Source organism: Prinia subflava, chromosome 10 (assembly GCF_021018805.1).
Source record: "Prinia subflava isolate CZ2003 ecotype Zambia chromosome 10, Cam_Psub_1.2, whole genome shotgun sequence".
NCBI classification, from domain to species: domain Eukaryota; kingdom Metazoa; phylum Chordata; class Aves; order Passeriformes; family Cisticolidae; genus Prinia; species Prinia subflava.
In genome coordinates this window covers 27,627,344-27,643,216 of record NC_086256.1, presented here as the reverse complement: position 1 = coordinate 27,643,216, position 15,873 = coordinate 27,627,344, and the positions used below count along the sequence as shown (strand labels likewise).

Genomic DNA, 15,873 nt, shown 5'->3' with positions numbered 1-15,873 from the left:
CTTGTACCGGGTTCCCCCGTGTCACCCTGGCACTGATATCACGGAGTGACTGGCTGCCCACACTCTCCCACTTGCCCGGATCCCTGGGGAAGAGCCGATGCTGCAGCAGCTATGACTCCTCACAGCTGCTCTCGCTAGTACAGAGAGGATGATGAGGAACATGGGGAGGTGAGTTTACTTTCCCATGGAAAAGGGCCACCGTTCGTGTCCTCCAACCACTCACTTGCACATTGGCATCTGCCTGCTGAAAAGCTGTATGTATGAACATGTGTCCCAGATGGAACCTGCCACAAGTTGGAACTCTGGCTGCACTTGGAGTGCCAAACGTGTGGTAGGCAAAGACAGGCGTCGCGGAAGATTTCGGAATGTAATGGAAAGGCGGCTAGGACTCTTCCTCCCCCTCATCCACAGAGATAAGTGAAAAAGTCCCTCTGAGGTATACAACTCCTCCTAACTTCAGTAGATTTCCATCCCCTTTACTAACTACTAGACCCACCGTCCCTTTGTGCCGTAGTGAAACCCCTTCGAGTATTTAACTCCAAGATACAAGCTATTAAATCGCCATTTTGACCCTCCACCATATTGGTGTCAGCGTTTGTCTATGGCCCGAGTGGCTGGAGTGAGGCTCAGCCGCTGTGCTGTCCTTTGGAGCCAGGTCGCCTCGCCTTCTATCTGAAGGCAACACAAAGGTCTCCTAAAAAATTACATGAGGAACATGGGGAAGTGAGTTTAGTTTCCTATGGAAAAGGGCCACCGTTCGTGTCCACCACCCTCATCCTGCCACCTTGGCTTCTGCCTGCCAAAATTCAGTAAGATTCAAGATTTCTCCCACATGCAAGATTCCACATTTTGGAACTCTGGCTGCTTTTGGAGTGCCAAATGTCTCCTACAATCTGACATCAGGAACATGGGGAGAAGAGTTTACTTTCCCATGGAAAAGGGCCACCCTTCGTGTCCACCACCCTCGGCCAAGCACATTGGCTTCCGCCTGCTGAAATGCCGTAAGGATCAAGATTTCTACTAGTTCCCAGTGGCCATATGTTGGAACTCTAGCTTCATTTTGTGTGCCAAATGTCTTCTACAATCAGATATCAGGAACATGGGGAGGAGAGTTTACTTTCCCATGGAAAAGGGCCACCAACCATGTCCACCACTGTCAGCCTGCCACATTGGCTTCTGCATGCCAAATACCCATAAGGATCAAGATTTCTCCCACATGAAAGATTCCACATTTTGGAACTGTGGCTGCTTTTGGAGTGCCAAATGTCTCCCACAATCTGACATCAGGAAAATGGGGAGGTGAGTTGAGTTTCCCATGTAAAAGGGCCACCAATCATGTCCACCACCGCCAGCCTGCCACATTGGCTTCTGCCAGAGAAAATGCCATAAGGATCAAGATTTCTCCCACATGCAAGATGCCACATTTTGGAACTCTGGTTGCTTTTGGAGTGCCAAATGTCTCCCACAATCTGACATCAGGAACAGGGGGAGGTGAGTTTACTTTCCCATTGAAAAGGGCCACCGTTCGTGTCCACCACCCTCAGCCTGGAACAGTGGCTTCTGCCTGCCAAAATTCAGTAAGATTCAAGATTTCTCTCACATGGAAGATGCCATAATTTGGAACTGTTGCGGCTTTTGTAGTGCCAAATGTCTCCTACAATCTGACATCAGGAACATGGGGAGGTGAGTTTACTTTCCCATGGAAAAGGGCCACAAATATATCGACAGCAATGTCACATTTAGAATGTAATGCTACTTATAAATGAGCATATAATGTTCTTCCATTTTCACAAAACCAGATATAATGGTGTGCATTTCACACTGAGGCCAGAACTCTGTCATGCACGTGCTACAGTTAAAAAGGAAATAATTTAAGAAACTGTGGAAGACAGCCTGAGCTGATAATGCATGACTGAATTTTGGCAGAAAAGCCAAAAACTAGCTCCAGCAGATATCACATTGTTGAGGATGCCTTAAATGTTTATAAATTGTAAAATTTGCTTTTTAAAAACTCTGGCTCAAGGTTTCACAGTTTCTGCTATCATCATATCAAGATTTTGTGCATTAATATCCTTGCTCCTTTTTACTCTCTGTGAGGCATAAAGTTTTCAAAATATTTGGTGCGAATGATTCAGATCAGCAAACTTTGGAGAAAAGGCAGAAGCAGCAGCAGTTACACTCACTTTCGAAGCCATGAAGTCGCCGGTTTTGCTGGCAGATGAGTTAGAAAGAAATGCCCCATCCCTCTCGGCAGAGGGCAGTGGTAACCTTACTCAGATTCACATTGCTTTTTTTTACTGTACTGAAGTCATCCTTGAAAAAAAAAGTGAAGCCCTACTGCAAACCAGTGAGTTCCTGGCTTCCTCTCCCAGCTCAGAAATTCAAGTGATAAACTTACTGTGACCAAGCAGGAGCTGCAACAGCCAATTTAATTGCTGTGATTCCATTGCTGAAAGGGAAACCTGCATTATTTTTTTGAGGAGTAATTAATTTTGCCTTTCCCTACCATTTTAGGTAATAGAATGAATCTTGCCAGCTGGGATGGTGTAATAGTTGGGGTTTTATTTATTTAAGTTGAAGAGGTTATTTCTTCAGTATGTTTAAAAAGGAGGAGATCCTTCTAGTCTAGCTAAACATCAAACCATGAGAGGTATTGACCCTGTATAAATAGTGTCTCACCCCAGTAAGCTGAACTGTGTTTTCTGAGGCTGTTCTTTACCCTCTCTGACACACCACCTTTCTCTTTCTGTTAGGCTTGGAAACAGCCTCACCTGGCTCCCAACCACATTATATAATATCATTGTTCTCCTTGTGACACCAGCTCAAACCAAGCTCAGATTTATTCTGCAGCATTCTCTGCTGCTTATTAAAAATGCATGAAAATATTGAACTGCTGCAATCAGAGGGTCTCTAAAGTTGTTTCAGCAGGAATCTGTGGAACTAAATGTGTAGTCAACCCTGGAAGGGTGAATTCAGAGAGCTGCGTTCCAGGATGGACAGGTCTACTTAGCAGTATTGACTCTCCTGCATATATTTTTATATTTTTAAATATTTTTGTGGAAACAGAGCACTGAAGTTGGTCAGCATCTCCTTCCCACTCCTACAGTCACAACTGTACGTGTTCCCTGTGACTCCACAAGCTGCCAGCTGTGTTACACATCTGGGACCCCTCCTTGTGAAGGTCAAACACAGCAGGTGGAAGGGCAGGCATTTTATGCCTAATTTAATGATGGCTTACTACTCTTGTGCTAATCTCTGCCTCTCCATTTTCATAAGTATGTGCATCCTTTCTCTTTTTCCTAGATAAATACAAACCAGTTTGCTATTGGTCTCCCCACAGTGGCTGAGGTGGAGAAAAGAGTGTATGCCAATATTTTATATCAATTCCTTGTCTCCCATTTATTTGCTGCAGTACAAATGTGCTGACTGCTGATGGACATGGAAGAGAATCAGTGCTTGTGGAATGACAGATCCAGGATGATTCCCAAGACAGCTGTTTGCAGGTAATCATGTAGTTCCACCTGTTCTGTACTTTGCAAAGTGCAGGTTCTCAGGACTAATAACTTTCACTTTGCAGTAATCAAGTGGGAAAGATGTGAGACAAAAACCACCGAGGTGCTATGGTGAGACCGGGTCAGCCTCTTTGGGGGAGTATGAGATCCTTGGGGTCATCAAGGAGAGACCTTGCACAGAAATGTCACATAGAGAATGTCACATGGGGAACACCATGGAAAAGTCCAAAAGTATGGAAATGGCAGATGGAATCATAATGCCAAAAGTGTATTGATTAAAGACCCCCAAAAGTATGAGGACAGGGGGGAAAAAAAACCCCCATCAAAATCAGGATATATTTCTCAGAGGAGAACAAATATCTCCATTAAGCCACAAAAGATTGGCTCTGTGCTGTAAACTAAGAAAGAAAACAGGTTTTTACTCTCAGTGTCAGACATTTCCTCTTTCCCACCTTGTTTTAATCTCTGCAAAAATAGATGACATGTACCAAAAGTCGTCCCAAGCAGGAGACATTTCTAAATCTGCCCAGCCAGCTCTTTGGTTGTCTCCATGGCAATGAGGCAGCGCATCCTGCTGCTCTCCCTTCTGTGAGCGCCTTTCCCAAGTTTGACACGGACTGACAACGCCGTGCCTTTGTAGCTCCCATGCCAAAAACCTCCCTCTTCTCTGCTCAAGGCCAATCCCATCTGCTCCACCCTGCTTCTCCCTGATTTTAGAAACACCTGGCTAGAGGGGGAATCCATCCATTGCTTCTCTGCTGTAACGGTTCAGGCCGAGGAGGGACTGCTGCCCTGTGTACAAGTAGAGGGACTGGAGAGGGCAGTGCTTTCCTGTTTGGGAAGTTTTGGATGATGGTCAGGGAGAACACTGCAGGGGCCAGGAGCATAAACAAAGCAGAAGGAAGGAAAATCCAGAATTCTGTCTAGTGTCCCAAAAGAATCGCACTGAAACTTGGCACCACTGGCCATAGCAACAAATAGAGCAGTAAAGAATGTACAGACTTGGTACAATGCAGTGCTTATTGAAGGAGATGACAAGCGTGAAGGAACACTTCCAAACCTCTGAATTCGGATAGATCTGTGTCACAGCTGAGTCTCTGCCACCTCTCAACAGCATTTCACTGGAAGTGGAGAAAACAGGAGTTACAAAGCTGAAAGAGGCATTTTTGCTATCAGCTGAGGACTGGCAGAAATGGGAGGTTCTAAAGGAACTACACCGGGAGGTGAAGCAATCTGCAGGGTTTGCTGCAGTTGATCTGCCTTGGGCTGAGTTGATGTGGTTACAAAAACATCTTTGTGCTCAGCACTATTCCGTTGCTGGCCTAGTGCCTTGAGGCTTACATGCTTTGGAAATATGGATGAGGAGATGAAAACTTGAGCTTGTTTAAAGGATTTAAATCTGAAGATGGCAGGCCCAAGAGAGGGATTCTGAGTTCAGGCATGTAGGTCATGCAAGAGAGGTCTTGTCTTTACCAGCAAGTTAATATGAAATATAGTAAAAGTGTTCCTGTTAGTTCAACCCTTGTCCACACAAAAAAAAAATCCCTCATTGCAAAAAGTGGCTGGAGAAACATAAATTGACAAAGCAACCAGAGAACAAGGTAAACCTTGAGTGAATTCACTTCATCCTTCACCACTGCTGTTTCTCTACAGAAGGAACCCACCCTAAGGACCACCATCAAAACATCCAGCCGTGCTCACTCCCCAGTTTTTCCACTTGTGCTTTCCTTAGTGGCTGCTGACCCTCCTTTCTATTTGTGAGCTTATTCCCCCAGGTGCAAAAGGCTTCCAGTGCCCCCAGTACCCATCACTCATCTTCAGTGCAGAAGTCTTCAGTTTATTATTCTGCAGCTGTGTCTAGCAAGACTTCAGTTTCCTGTTGCCTGTTGATCAGACACCAAGTTATGGAAGAATCTCTGGCATGATGCTACTGTAGTCTATGATTTTCGGAGGAAGGATCCAGGCTGAAAGCTTTCTGGTGACATTCCAAGTAAGCTGTCATGAGAAGAGAATCCAACACCCAAGACCTCAGTGCTCAGGGAAAATCAGAGGGTTTCATCTACTCAGAAGAAAAGAGTAGAACTATAAATGCTAACTCAGTAACTCCCCAGGAATGAGCATGTGCCATGCTGAGACTGAATGCATCATTAGCAATTCCCTGGGGCCGGATGCCTATTTCAGACTGCACAGTATAACAGCTCCAGGGAACATACAGCCAGAGGATGCTGACAATTTCACAGTTTCTGCTTCCCCGTGAGGCAGAAAATAGAACTGCTCGGAAACTCTTTCCCAGGAACACAGAAGTAACGTTTTCCAAAGCCATCAAAAGCAGAGCAAGATAGGTGTGTTCTCTGCAATCTGGGAGAAAGGGAAGCAGAATAATCTGCTGCTGTGGCTGCTAAAGGAGGCTCTCAGCTGATCAGCAAGCTGTGTGGACTGAAGCTATGGAACTGGTCCCTTGCAGAAAAGATTTTGGGGAGGCATGTGACATTGGCTCAGGTAGATGGATATCTCAGAAGCACGTGGGGTCCACAGTGGAGTCACACCAGTGCCTCCCCTCACAGCACAGATTAAAATGCTCCTAGCATTCACACTTTATCACAGGCAACCCATGGGAAAAACTTCCAGGACAGATGACTCAAGGTAATTTGGTAGTGTGACTGCATCCTCAGAAAGAGCAGACAAAAAGGGAAAGGCAGACAGCCAGGCGGTCTCTAGCACGCTGAGGTCAAATTGCCCTTTCTGTTGCTCTCAGGAAGCTGAGGACGACAGAGAGGTACCAGACACACTCCCCTGTCTGCTGGCAGAGATGGGCGAGGCCCCAGGCAGGCTGAAACACTCCTGTGAGCACAACCATGCAATCTCTGCCATCAGAAAGATGATGCCCCGGGTTCAGAGATGCTCCTGAATGTCTCAACTTCTCTGCATAGTTCGGATTGCACAGTAAATGCCTCGGCTGCATGAGATGTGCTGTTGGCTCTGGGGAGGCATTATTTCAGGTTGGCTGCAGCTGGGAGTATGTAGCATGACTTCAGGCCTCATTAGATGCACACTTGACAAGTTTTCTGCACTAACATCAAGGGAAGAAAGGTTTTCTTAACAAAACAAGGCTTATACAGTTGTCCTGTGTGCATGAGGAAGGGTGTGTCTCTCCACCCCAGCTGTCTTTTTTCTCCCTCAAAAAGTTCAAAAAGTAACTTTTGAACTTCTTGGCCAGTTTTATGCAAATCAGACAGAGAGATGAAGGTTCAAGAAATACTCTGTTCCAATAGCTTCTGTAAAAAATTCAGCCTAGCTAGAGGACACAGCCTTAATGCCCCGAATGGAGGAAACTTTTTTTGGAATAAGAATTTAAGCTGGCAGTGACTGCTAGTCCAGTCTCCTGCTGAAAGCACAGCCAGCTTCCAAGTCAGATGAGGCTGCTCAGGACCTCATTTTGAAAACCTCCAAGGTGTCAGGAATCTACTCTGGACCTCAGCTTCACAAAACAAATATACTGAGTGCAACACCTTTGGCTCTGCTGATCAGAGAATTCATTCCCCCCTCTTTTAAAGGACGTATAGAAGTGGCAGCCCATGGTAAAGCCTGTGACAATCCCCACACCAGGCAGTCCATAAGGCTCTGCTTATGTTAAATCTATTTAACCAGCAGCTAGTTACTTTATTTTGGCATTCTGTGGTAGTTAATGATTCCAAGTACAAAGGTCAGACTCAGAGACACAAGGCTTTGTGTATCCCATTGTTTGATTTAGCAGAAGCTGCAAGGGAAGGAGTGCTGCTCTGTATGAGTGGGAACTACAAGCTACACATCCAGCCTGACAAGCTAATGAGAACAGGTCATTCATTAACAGGAGACTTGCTGCTAGGCAAACACACACAGCTGGTATGGGGGAAGAATTTGGATGTGAAATGAGACAGTGTAGTTGGTTTTTTTATAAGACATTTCCTATTTCAGCAAGTTTACAGTCTAAATAAAGACCACACAGAACACATTAAGAGCCTGATCAGAGGAAGATTTGGGCTTATGTCTTTTCTGAAAGGTTTGGTAATGAGCAGAGGCAGAATTTGCAAAAAGAATAGAAATATTTGCATGTTTAACAGAAGGAACAAGTTTTAGATTTAAGTGAGATTTGATTATAAACGTAAATGCTGCTCTCTTGAGTACCAGTCTATTCTTTACACACAAATGCATTCACAGAAACATCTTACAAACCTCTGGTGCTTTCTCCTGCTTCGGTTGTTACTATGACAGTTTTTTTTAGAGTTTCACACTAGTAAGCATTTTTTACAGGATTAACATTAAAGTTGGAAACTGCAAAGTATGGCTATTTAATAGCTTTTTGAGGAAGGAACACAGTGTCATTTGGAAGATAAAGTAAGCACTTACAATTCTTGCATAATCAAATAAAAAGCCTGTCAAGGAAGAGTCTCTCCAGACTTTGTGGAATGAAACAATAGCAACATTTTAGAACAAACTCCGACTTTCAAAGTGATTTAACTGTTTAGGAACATTGCATAGAGCATGACACCATCCATGGCCAGGGCACAAGTGGTCCAGAGCAAGGCTGGATCCCTACCATCCTAAAAGTGGAACACAGAGCAGCAATCCTGCAAGAAGCTGTATCCTCAGGCTTCCTTACAAGATCAAAGCTTATATTCAGAAGTGTGTACAACTGAAAACAATACTAGGAGTACAGTCACTGTGGGATTCATTATTGTAACAAAGGCATCTTCTGAAGACGTGGTTTTCAGCATGACTTAGAAAAGGGAAGTGAAGGTGCTGGGGAAGATGGAGGGGAAGGAGATATTAGGGGAGAAACAAGAAGCAAAGAACATGGAGAGGAAGCACAACTGATTCCAGAGTCTAATGATCTTTTCCAGCCTAAATGGCTCTATGATTTTAATTCTATCTTATTTTAGCTTCACATCTTGTTTTTAATGTATCTTTTTGTTTTTTGGACTATCACAGAGGTTATGCTCATCCAAACACAGCACAGCAGTCATCAGAGGAATCTGTGCTGGGATGAGGCTGCTCTCCAAGGCACTGGTGGAGGAACTGCAGTACAGCATTGTGCTCTGAAGCATTTGCTATCACTTAACTAAATGTCAGCTCTCTGGATACAAACCTCTCAGCAAGAGGAAACAGAAAACACATGAAGAAAAGCTTCCATCTGCAAATCAAGAGAACTCCCTCACTGTCCAATGAGCTACTAAGATTTTAAATTAGGAATCATAAAAATTGGGCTCCTAAACATAAATTAAGGCAACCCTGGAACTCTGGTGGCAAAACATTTCTATTGACCCACCTGCAGCTGAATGCCTAAAAGCCTGAATCATCACCAGCACTGTCGAGGGACCTCATATTACCTCAGCAAATGTACTTTATCAGTGATCATTGTGCAAGCTTAGTACTAATTTGCAATTCCCAGCAGATGCAGAGACTTGTCATCATTTTTGTTTGGTAGAGGCAACATTTTCCACAGAAAAAGGCAAACAAACAACATTCTTAATGTGCTTGTTAGCATACTCTTCTACAGCCTTTGGTGCCTGGAACAGATGCTTGGGAAGGGTGGTGCAGCTGTAGTGCTTAGAAAAATATATTGGACAGGAAAGAAATTCCCGAAAGAAGTCCTATAATCTCCTTAATTCCATGTCTCCCCACCTCTGGCTCCACTGTGCTGGAGGCTGTGCGAGGTTATGTGTTATACCCTGATGGGTACAGCTCCTGCAGAACCTCAGCACGGTTAATGTGCTGCTGTTGACAGCTGACAGATACATGCACAAGCTACACAGTTCTGATCTGTGAGGGTGCTTAGTTACCCAGCATAGCTAACCCCAAAACAAAGGGCCAAATAAAAGAAGAATGGGGATGCCTGAGATGCTGTGGTGAGCTGGCTGTCTCTACACACTCATCTTTTCCACTACAACACCAGGTGCCCAGTCCCTTTGCCACCCATGGAGCACTTCCTTTGCTGGCTCTCTAGGCCAGCATCAATGTTTAGACTTGTGGCAGTGTTAGAAGAGTGTTCTAAATGAGGGCAATGCTGAAGCAGCAGAAAAGACAGAACAAAAGGCTGCTTGCACAGAGGAGGAAGACGATTTGGGTGGTGGGATGCAACATTTGTTGGAGTGTGTATGCGTAGTTTTCTTTTTATCTACGGTGGAAGAAAGAAGAGTTATTGACAGAGGATGTTTCCTTTGCCAAGGGCTGCATGTGAACCCTTCTGTGCTGTTGGGCAAAAACTGTTACTTCTCCAAAAAGCTTTTATCTTCATAGACTTTCACTGAACAGGCATGAGAGTACCCCAAGGTATCCTGCATGCACTGTACATAAATTCTAATTTAAATCATAGTAATGATTCAAAATAACTTTTAAGACAACGCTGAAACCCTGCCTATTGTGCCACGACAGATCTGTGCAGACATTTTAAGAGCTGCCAGTCAGAGATGAAAGGGTGAGCATTTGAACATTACACCAAGAATCAACATCCTCCTTAGCACTTACAAGCTTTTAACATTTACTGCAGAGTAACTAACCTTGTGTCACAGAGCCTTTATCAGATTCTTAAATCTTTCTTTTTTTGTTTTAAAGCCTTTCCTCAGAACCCCTGCATGGCTGAATGCTGGTGGCTGCCTGGTGTCAGTCAGCTACAGCCTGGAGTGGCAGAGGGACACAGAGCAGCACTGCCCTGCAGTGGGCAGTACCCATTGCCTTGCAGACATCCCAGGGGAGCTGCAGCTGTCCTGAGCTCCACAGCTTGTTCTGGCACTGCAGTAAAGGCATAAAAATTCTGACATGCCATACACAGGTATCCCTCAATCAGGCCCCTGCTGTTCTACACACCTAGCAAATACCTTAACTAATACATCTGCGTCCTAAATACCGGTCAAATATTTCACACACATCTGTTTGTCAGTACAGCTTTTGTATACAGAAGGTATATGCTCTGGAAGAAGAGTAAAGATTACTGCTAGAATTAATTTTTAAACTGCCACCAGCATCCTGCTAGCTAATTTTTCCTAAGTTACAAATAGAAACTGCCCAGTTAACTCAACACTCAGGCTCAGGAGTCTCCAATTTGTCCACAGGCTCCTTCTGGCACAGAACCCATACTTCAGGCAGATGACAGTGAGACTGTCATGCACAGGATGATGTAAGATTGCTCAGCCAGCAATTTTTTGAGTGTGTGAGTTTTGGAGCACGCTGTGGATGGGGAGCAAATGTATTGTCAGTGCTTATAAGAAGCTTCAAGAAATGGATATACCATTAATATTTAAAGTCAGTTCAGAAGTGTTTCTAGAAATACCACATTTCTTGTCAGGCACGTGACTGTAACCTCAGTGCTGCCTTGGTGCTTTTTATCCCTTGTTTGAACAGCTCATGAATGGCAGATTGACTGGAACCCCAAAATCACCAGGACAGTAACTGTTACTGATGCCTCACTACCGCATGGGGCCAGACTTCTTCACGAGAAATTACCCTTGAAAAACCACCTGTTCCTGATGCTTCATGAGGCTGATAACATCACAGCTGATAAAAATAGATAGCATTGGTGCAGGTTTTACCTCTTGGCTTTGCATGGTTAATAACCATGACACTGTGTGAAGTAAATACTTATTAGCCTCCATTTTAACAAAAAGGAACAGTGTGGCTCAGTGTCATCGGTAACTCAGCAGCATAGAGTCCTTTTCAGTTTGGGGAGTTTCTTGTTTATATCTCCATTGCTGTTCTAGCAGAGACTAGAAGAGCTGTCACCAACCAGGGCACCCTGTTTGTATGACACCATAAAAATTATTTTGCTGAGGGGACAAAGTGGGCCACATTCTGAAGGTCTGGCTTGTTTAGCACACATTAAGCAATGGCTGGGGCTCTGGGTTTGCTTTTTTTACAGGGTACAGCGTGATCTTTAAAAACTGTTATACAACAGCAAAACCCTCATGCTGCTGCCCTCTTCTCCTTGCAACAGGCCTTCTTAGAAAGCCCCTGCCTGACCCCATCCCCAGAAAAGATGGTTTTGTGTGTCAGACAAGTTTCTTGCAGTTGGACATCAATGTAACCCACAGCAAGCTGTTCTATGTTCAGAAGTGCTGGGAGAGAAAATTAGATATTTCATGAGATCTGAGCAATAAGAACAGTGTTTAAATCCAACTCTCCTTGGTGCACTTGCCTATAACAATCTCTTGACACTTGTATCTTCTTTTAAAATACTAATAGCCTTCCTCTGGATAGTTCCTCATGATCAGCAAGTAAAAAGCATTAGGAAAGCAAAACAGTATTTCTGTTGATTTTTAATGAGTGGCTCTATGCTACGTGGCAACTGCAAATGGCACGAGGGAGTTCTGTGTTTGTTGTCTCTACAGTCTCCAGAGAACATATATTTTGTTTACAAGGCAAACCATTTATAAATGCCAAATCCTGCAAATTCTAGCTGGAACGAGACCAGGAAATAGCTCCACTGCAGAGTTTACCATGGGCTGGTTCTGCCCAAGACTGTCTATTCCGCAGGAACACCCTCTGCTCATATCCACATCCATACAAGGTCCCAGGCTTGGCACCATGTACCCCATGCTGCACCCTGGATGTTCCCAGCACTATTTTAAGAACTGTTTTGTTGCGTGTTATTAGCAGGTTTGTTTGTAATTCCTGACCTCCCAAATGTTCTTAGTCCATTAATTTAGTGAGTTAAGGCATTTCTGGCTCAATGTGCTCCTCATTCCCATTTACTCCATCCAGCCCGTGTCAGAGTACGGATCAGTCCAGTGGGATGAGGCACCCCTATTTTAGGCAGAATTATTATTATTGCAGCAGGGCTCGGTTTGAGTACATGCACCAGTATGGACAGCACCTTGTGACCCTGGGAAGGTAGAACATGACTCAGAGTTCCTGTCACTGAAAGCTGGCTTTCACAAAGCTCTGAGAGGAATGTCTTCCCACCATAGGACAGCAGCACAGAGATTGGAAGCTGGTTGGCTCTGAGTGTTGCCGAGCCAATTTGTCACTGTCACATCAGTTCTCAGTGGAAAAGGCATCTGAGGGGAGCGGCACTGTGGCTCATCCAGGATGAAGCAACATTACCAAGACATTGCTAAAATAGTTGCTTTCATGAAGAGAGAAATACTTCCAGCTGCCCAGATCCTCTAAACTGTGACAAGCACCATTATTTTTTGGGATGAAACTTCCTGCCTTCTGCTTTGATTGGAGCACCTTATGCTAATAGTACAGAAGGTGAAAGAAGTTGGTTTACTAATTAGTTACAGAACTGAATGTGTCTGTGTTCCACCACCCAACAACAAGATGCTGCTGCCAACCACTCTTAGTGTTATTCACACAGCGGTGCTTTCCTCCTCCTCCATGCCCTTGGCCAGAACAACAGGTCCTGGTGGGAGCCCCAGGAATCAGCCTGGAGCCTGGTAACTCAAGGAGATCACAGAATCAATTAGATAATCAATTTCAACCTGACATCACCATGTCAACCAGTGAGTGGTGAGTGTCATGTCCTCTCTTTCCACAAACACCTCCAGATGGTGACTCTACCACCTCCCTGGGCAGTCCACTCCAATGTCTAATCATCCCTTCCGCAAAGAAATTCATCCTAATGTCCAACCTGATCTTCCCTTGGCTTTAAGACTGTGTCTTCTTGCCCTATACCCGGCTGCTGGGGAGAAGAAGCCGACCCTGGCTACAACAGCCTCCTTGTGCACAGCTTAGGACAAGCCCACTGCTGCTCCCTTCTGCAGCTGGGCACTCGGCCCTGGCTTTACCCTCATGCCTGCTGAGGTTTGTAAGCAAACCAGCCCGGCTGTAGCCTACAGGTGAGTGTTGCTCAGGGTAGGACAGCCTTGAGGCCATGGCCATCGCTTGACAGAGTTCAAGAAGTATTTGGATGACAGTCTCAGGCACACAGTGGGGTTCTTGGGGTTGTCCTGTGCAGGGCTGAGAGATGGACTCCATGGGTCTCTTCCAGCTCAGGAGATTCTGCGATTCTCCTGGGCTGCCGCTCACGACCAAGATGGGAGGCCTCTCCTGGGGTGTGATCCAGCCCTCCCTCAGCCTATGTCCGTGTGCATTCCCTCGTGTGCCCGTCCCCACTGATATGCCCGCCTGTGGCAGTGCCAAGAGAATGGTGCCAGACTCTTCGGTGGTGCCCAGAGACAGCAGGAGGAGCAATGGCCATAACTAAAGTCCAAGAAATTCCACCTCAGCGTGAGTAAGAACTTCTTTACGTTGAGGGTAGCAGAGCACTAAAACAGACTGCCTAGGGAGGGCGTGGAGTGTCCCTCTCCGGAGACATTCAAAACCCGCCTGGACGCGTTCCTGTCACCTGCTCCAGGTGATCCTGCTTTGAGCCGGAGTGATCCGCACAGCTCCTTCCAGCCCAAACAATTCTGGACTGCGTGCCGCGGCGGGGCGGTCTGGGCTGGGGGGGCGGCCGCCCTCCCTCTCTCCCAGCTTCCCTTCCTCCCTCCCTCCTTTCCTCCCTCCCTCCTTTCCTCCCTCGCTCCCTCCCCTCCCTGGGCGGACCGGAGGCGGCTGCGGGAGCCGCTCCGTCCCCGCTCTGCCGGCGCTCTGTGGTTTAAGATGGCGGCGGGGGCTGCGGGGGCGAGCCCGTGAGCCCCAGCCCGGAGCGCCGCGGGAGCCGCCGGCAGCGGCCGCGGGAGGACCGGGGCGCGCCTGCCGGGCCGGGAGCGGCGGGAGCGGCGGGATGTGAGCGCGGCCCGCCATGGGGCAGCAGGTGGGCCGCGTCGGGGAGCCGGGCGCGGGGCTCCAGCACCAGCCGCCGCCGCAGCAGCAGCAGCAGCCGCGGGGACTGCGGGGGAGCAGCGCGGCCAGGCCGGCGGGCCGCCGGCGGGAGGCGTCCGGGCGCTCCGCAGAGGGAGGATTCAACGTCTTCACCCAGCACGGTGAGCGGCCAGGGCCAGGGGGAAAGGGGCGCGATCGGCCTCCCTCCCCTCCCTCTTTTGTTGTGGTGGGTTTACTGGGGGAGGGGAGAGGTAGGCGTGGGGAGCGGGGCCGCCACGTCCCGGGGGATGCTCGCCCCGGCCGCCACGTCCCGGGGGATGCTCGCCTTCGAAGGAGCCCTCTGCCCCCACCCGCTGGGGCTGGGGGTCGGGACTGCCCGCCAGCCACGGCGGGAGCGAGGCGGCACCGCCGGGAACCGGGGCTTGCGGGGTTCGGTCGCGGTCACCGCGGCGATTCTGAGCTCTGGTTTTGTTTACAAAGGTAAAGGTAACATGTGCCTTGTCCGACTGTTTGCCGAGGCGTTTGTGACTTGCCGTTCTAGATCTGTGAGACTGTATAGCTCCTGACAGAGCCAACACTTTCATTTTGACTGGGGTATTATAGCTGCCATCTGATTCTCGGTTGAAGTTTTTGCCTGTCCACTTCTATTCTTACGGGTGTAAACCAACACTGGAAAGGTTTCATGGTCGCGTTTCTGTAACCTCTCTTAGAAGGATCCCCACAACTTCAAGTGTCCCTTTGTAACCATGTTTCTTTTTTTATATACCTCTTTGTGCATTATGTTAAGATGTTGCCAAGTTTTGGAAGGTAAGCTCAACTGAAACCTGTCTGCTTTGACAAGAGTGTTGAGAGTAAATGTGCGGATGCATCTCAAATCCTAAAGACCTGAATCAGCTCTGGATAGCTTGGCTGGCTTGGCTTTAAGTGGAGAGAGAGTTGTCAGTGTTTAGAAAGCAAGGCTGCTTCTGACAATACATATTTTCTTTTGCTCAATAGAATGAGCTCAGGCAGAAAGATTAAGGAACGTGCAACTAGCAGTCTAAAAGTAAATATCATCTTCTGTGACTGCTGACATGTAAGTATATATCAAAACAAAAGCACAGCACTAAATCTGGTTCTTAAAAATCTCAGTGTTATCACGGCTTTTGAGTTCAGTGAGCAGTATCAGCTTTAAAACCAAAACAGAACATGCTTTGCTGAGTGCCTGACCCACAGTTAAACTAAGAGTTGTTATTTTATTGCAACTTCACGTTTTACTCTTGGTATTTTTGTACCTTAAAAGGCACTTTGGCTACAACATTCCTAGACTGCACACTCACAGTGTAAAGGACATCTCAGAAGTTGTGCACATAACCCACTTCTTTCAGTGGGATGTGTCTAAGTCTTTAGTAGCAGATCAAGAATGCTGTAGAGACTGATGTGTACACTCCTGCTAATGTCAAACTGTCTTGTCATGCTTTGGTACCAAGATGACTCTTTGGTTCCTGCTCTTACAAGACAAGGACAGAAAGGATGTTTGTGGGAAGGGCAGTACAGCATGTGGGGGTGTGTAGTGACTTCCTAATAATGCAGTTGACACTGACTCAAGCGCTTCTTTTGGTTCTTGCTGCATGTTTTGGTA

General features: G+C 46.6%; 1 protein-coding gene across 1 annotated transcript in view; it reads left to right on the top strand.

Moving 5' to 3' along the window:
- Positions 1-11,794: 11,794 nt before the first annotated feature.
- ABL2 (ABL proto-oncogene 2, non-receptor tyrosine kinase) overlaps positions 11,795-15,873 on the top strand; it is a 48,675-nt gene continuing 44,596 nt past the window's right edge. The window contains exon 1 of the mRNA XM_063406573.1: positions 11,795-14,413. Within this exon, the coding sequence (XP_063262643.1) occupies positions 14,233-14,413 (181 nt within the window). The 5' untranslated portion in view covers positions 11,795-14,232. The remainder of the gene's footprint in view (positions 14,414-15,873) is intronic.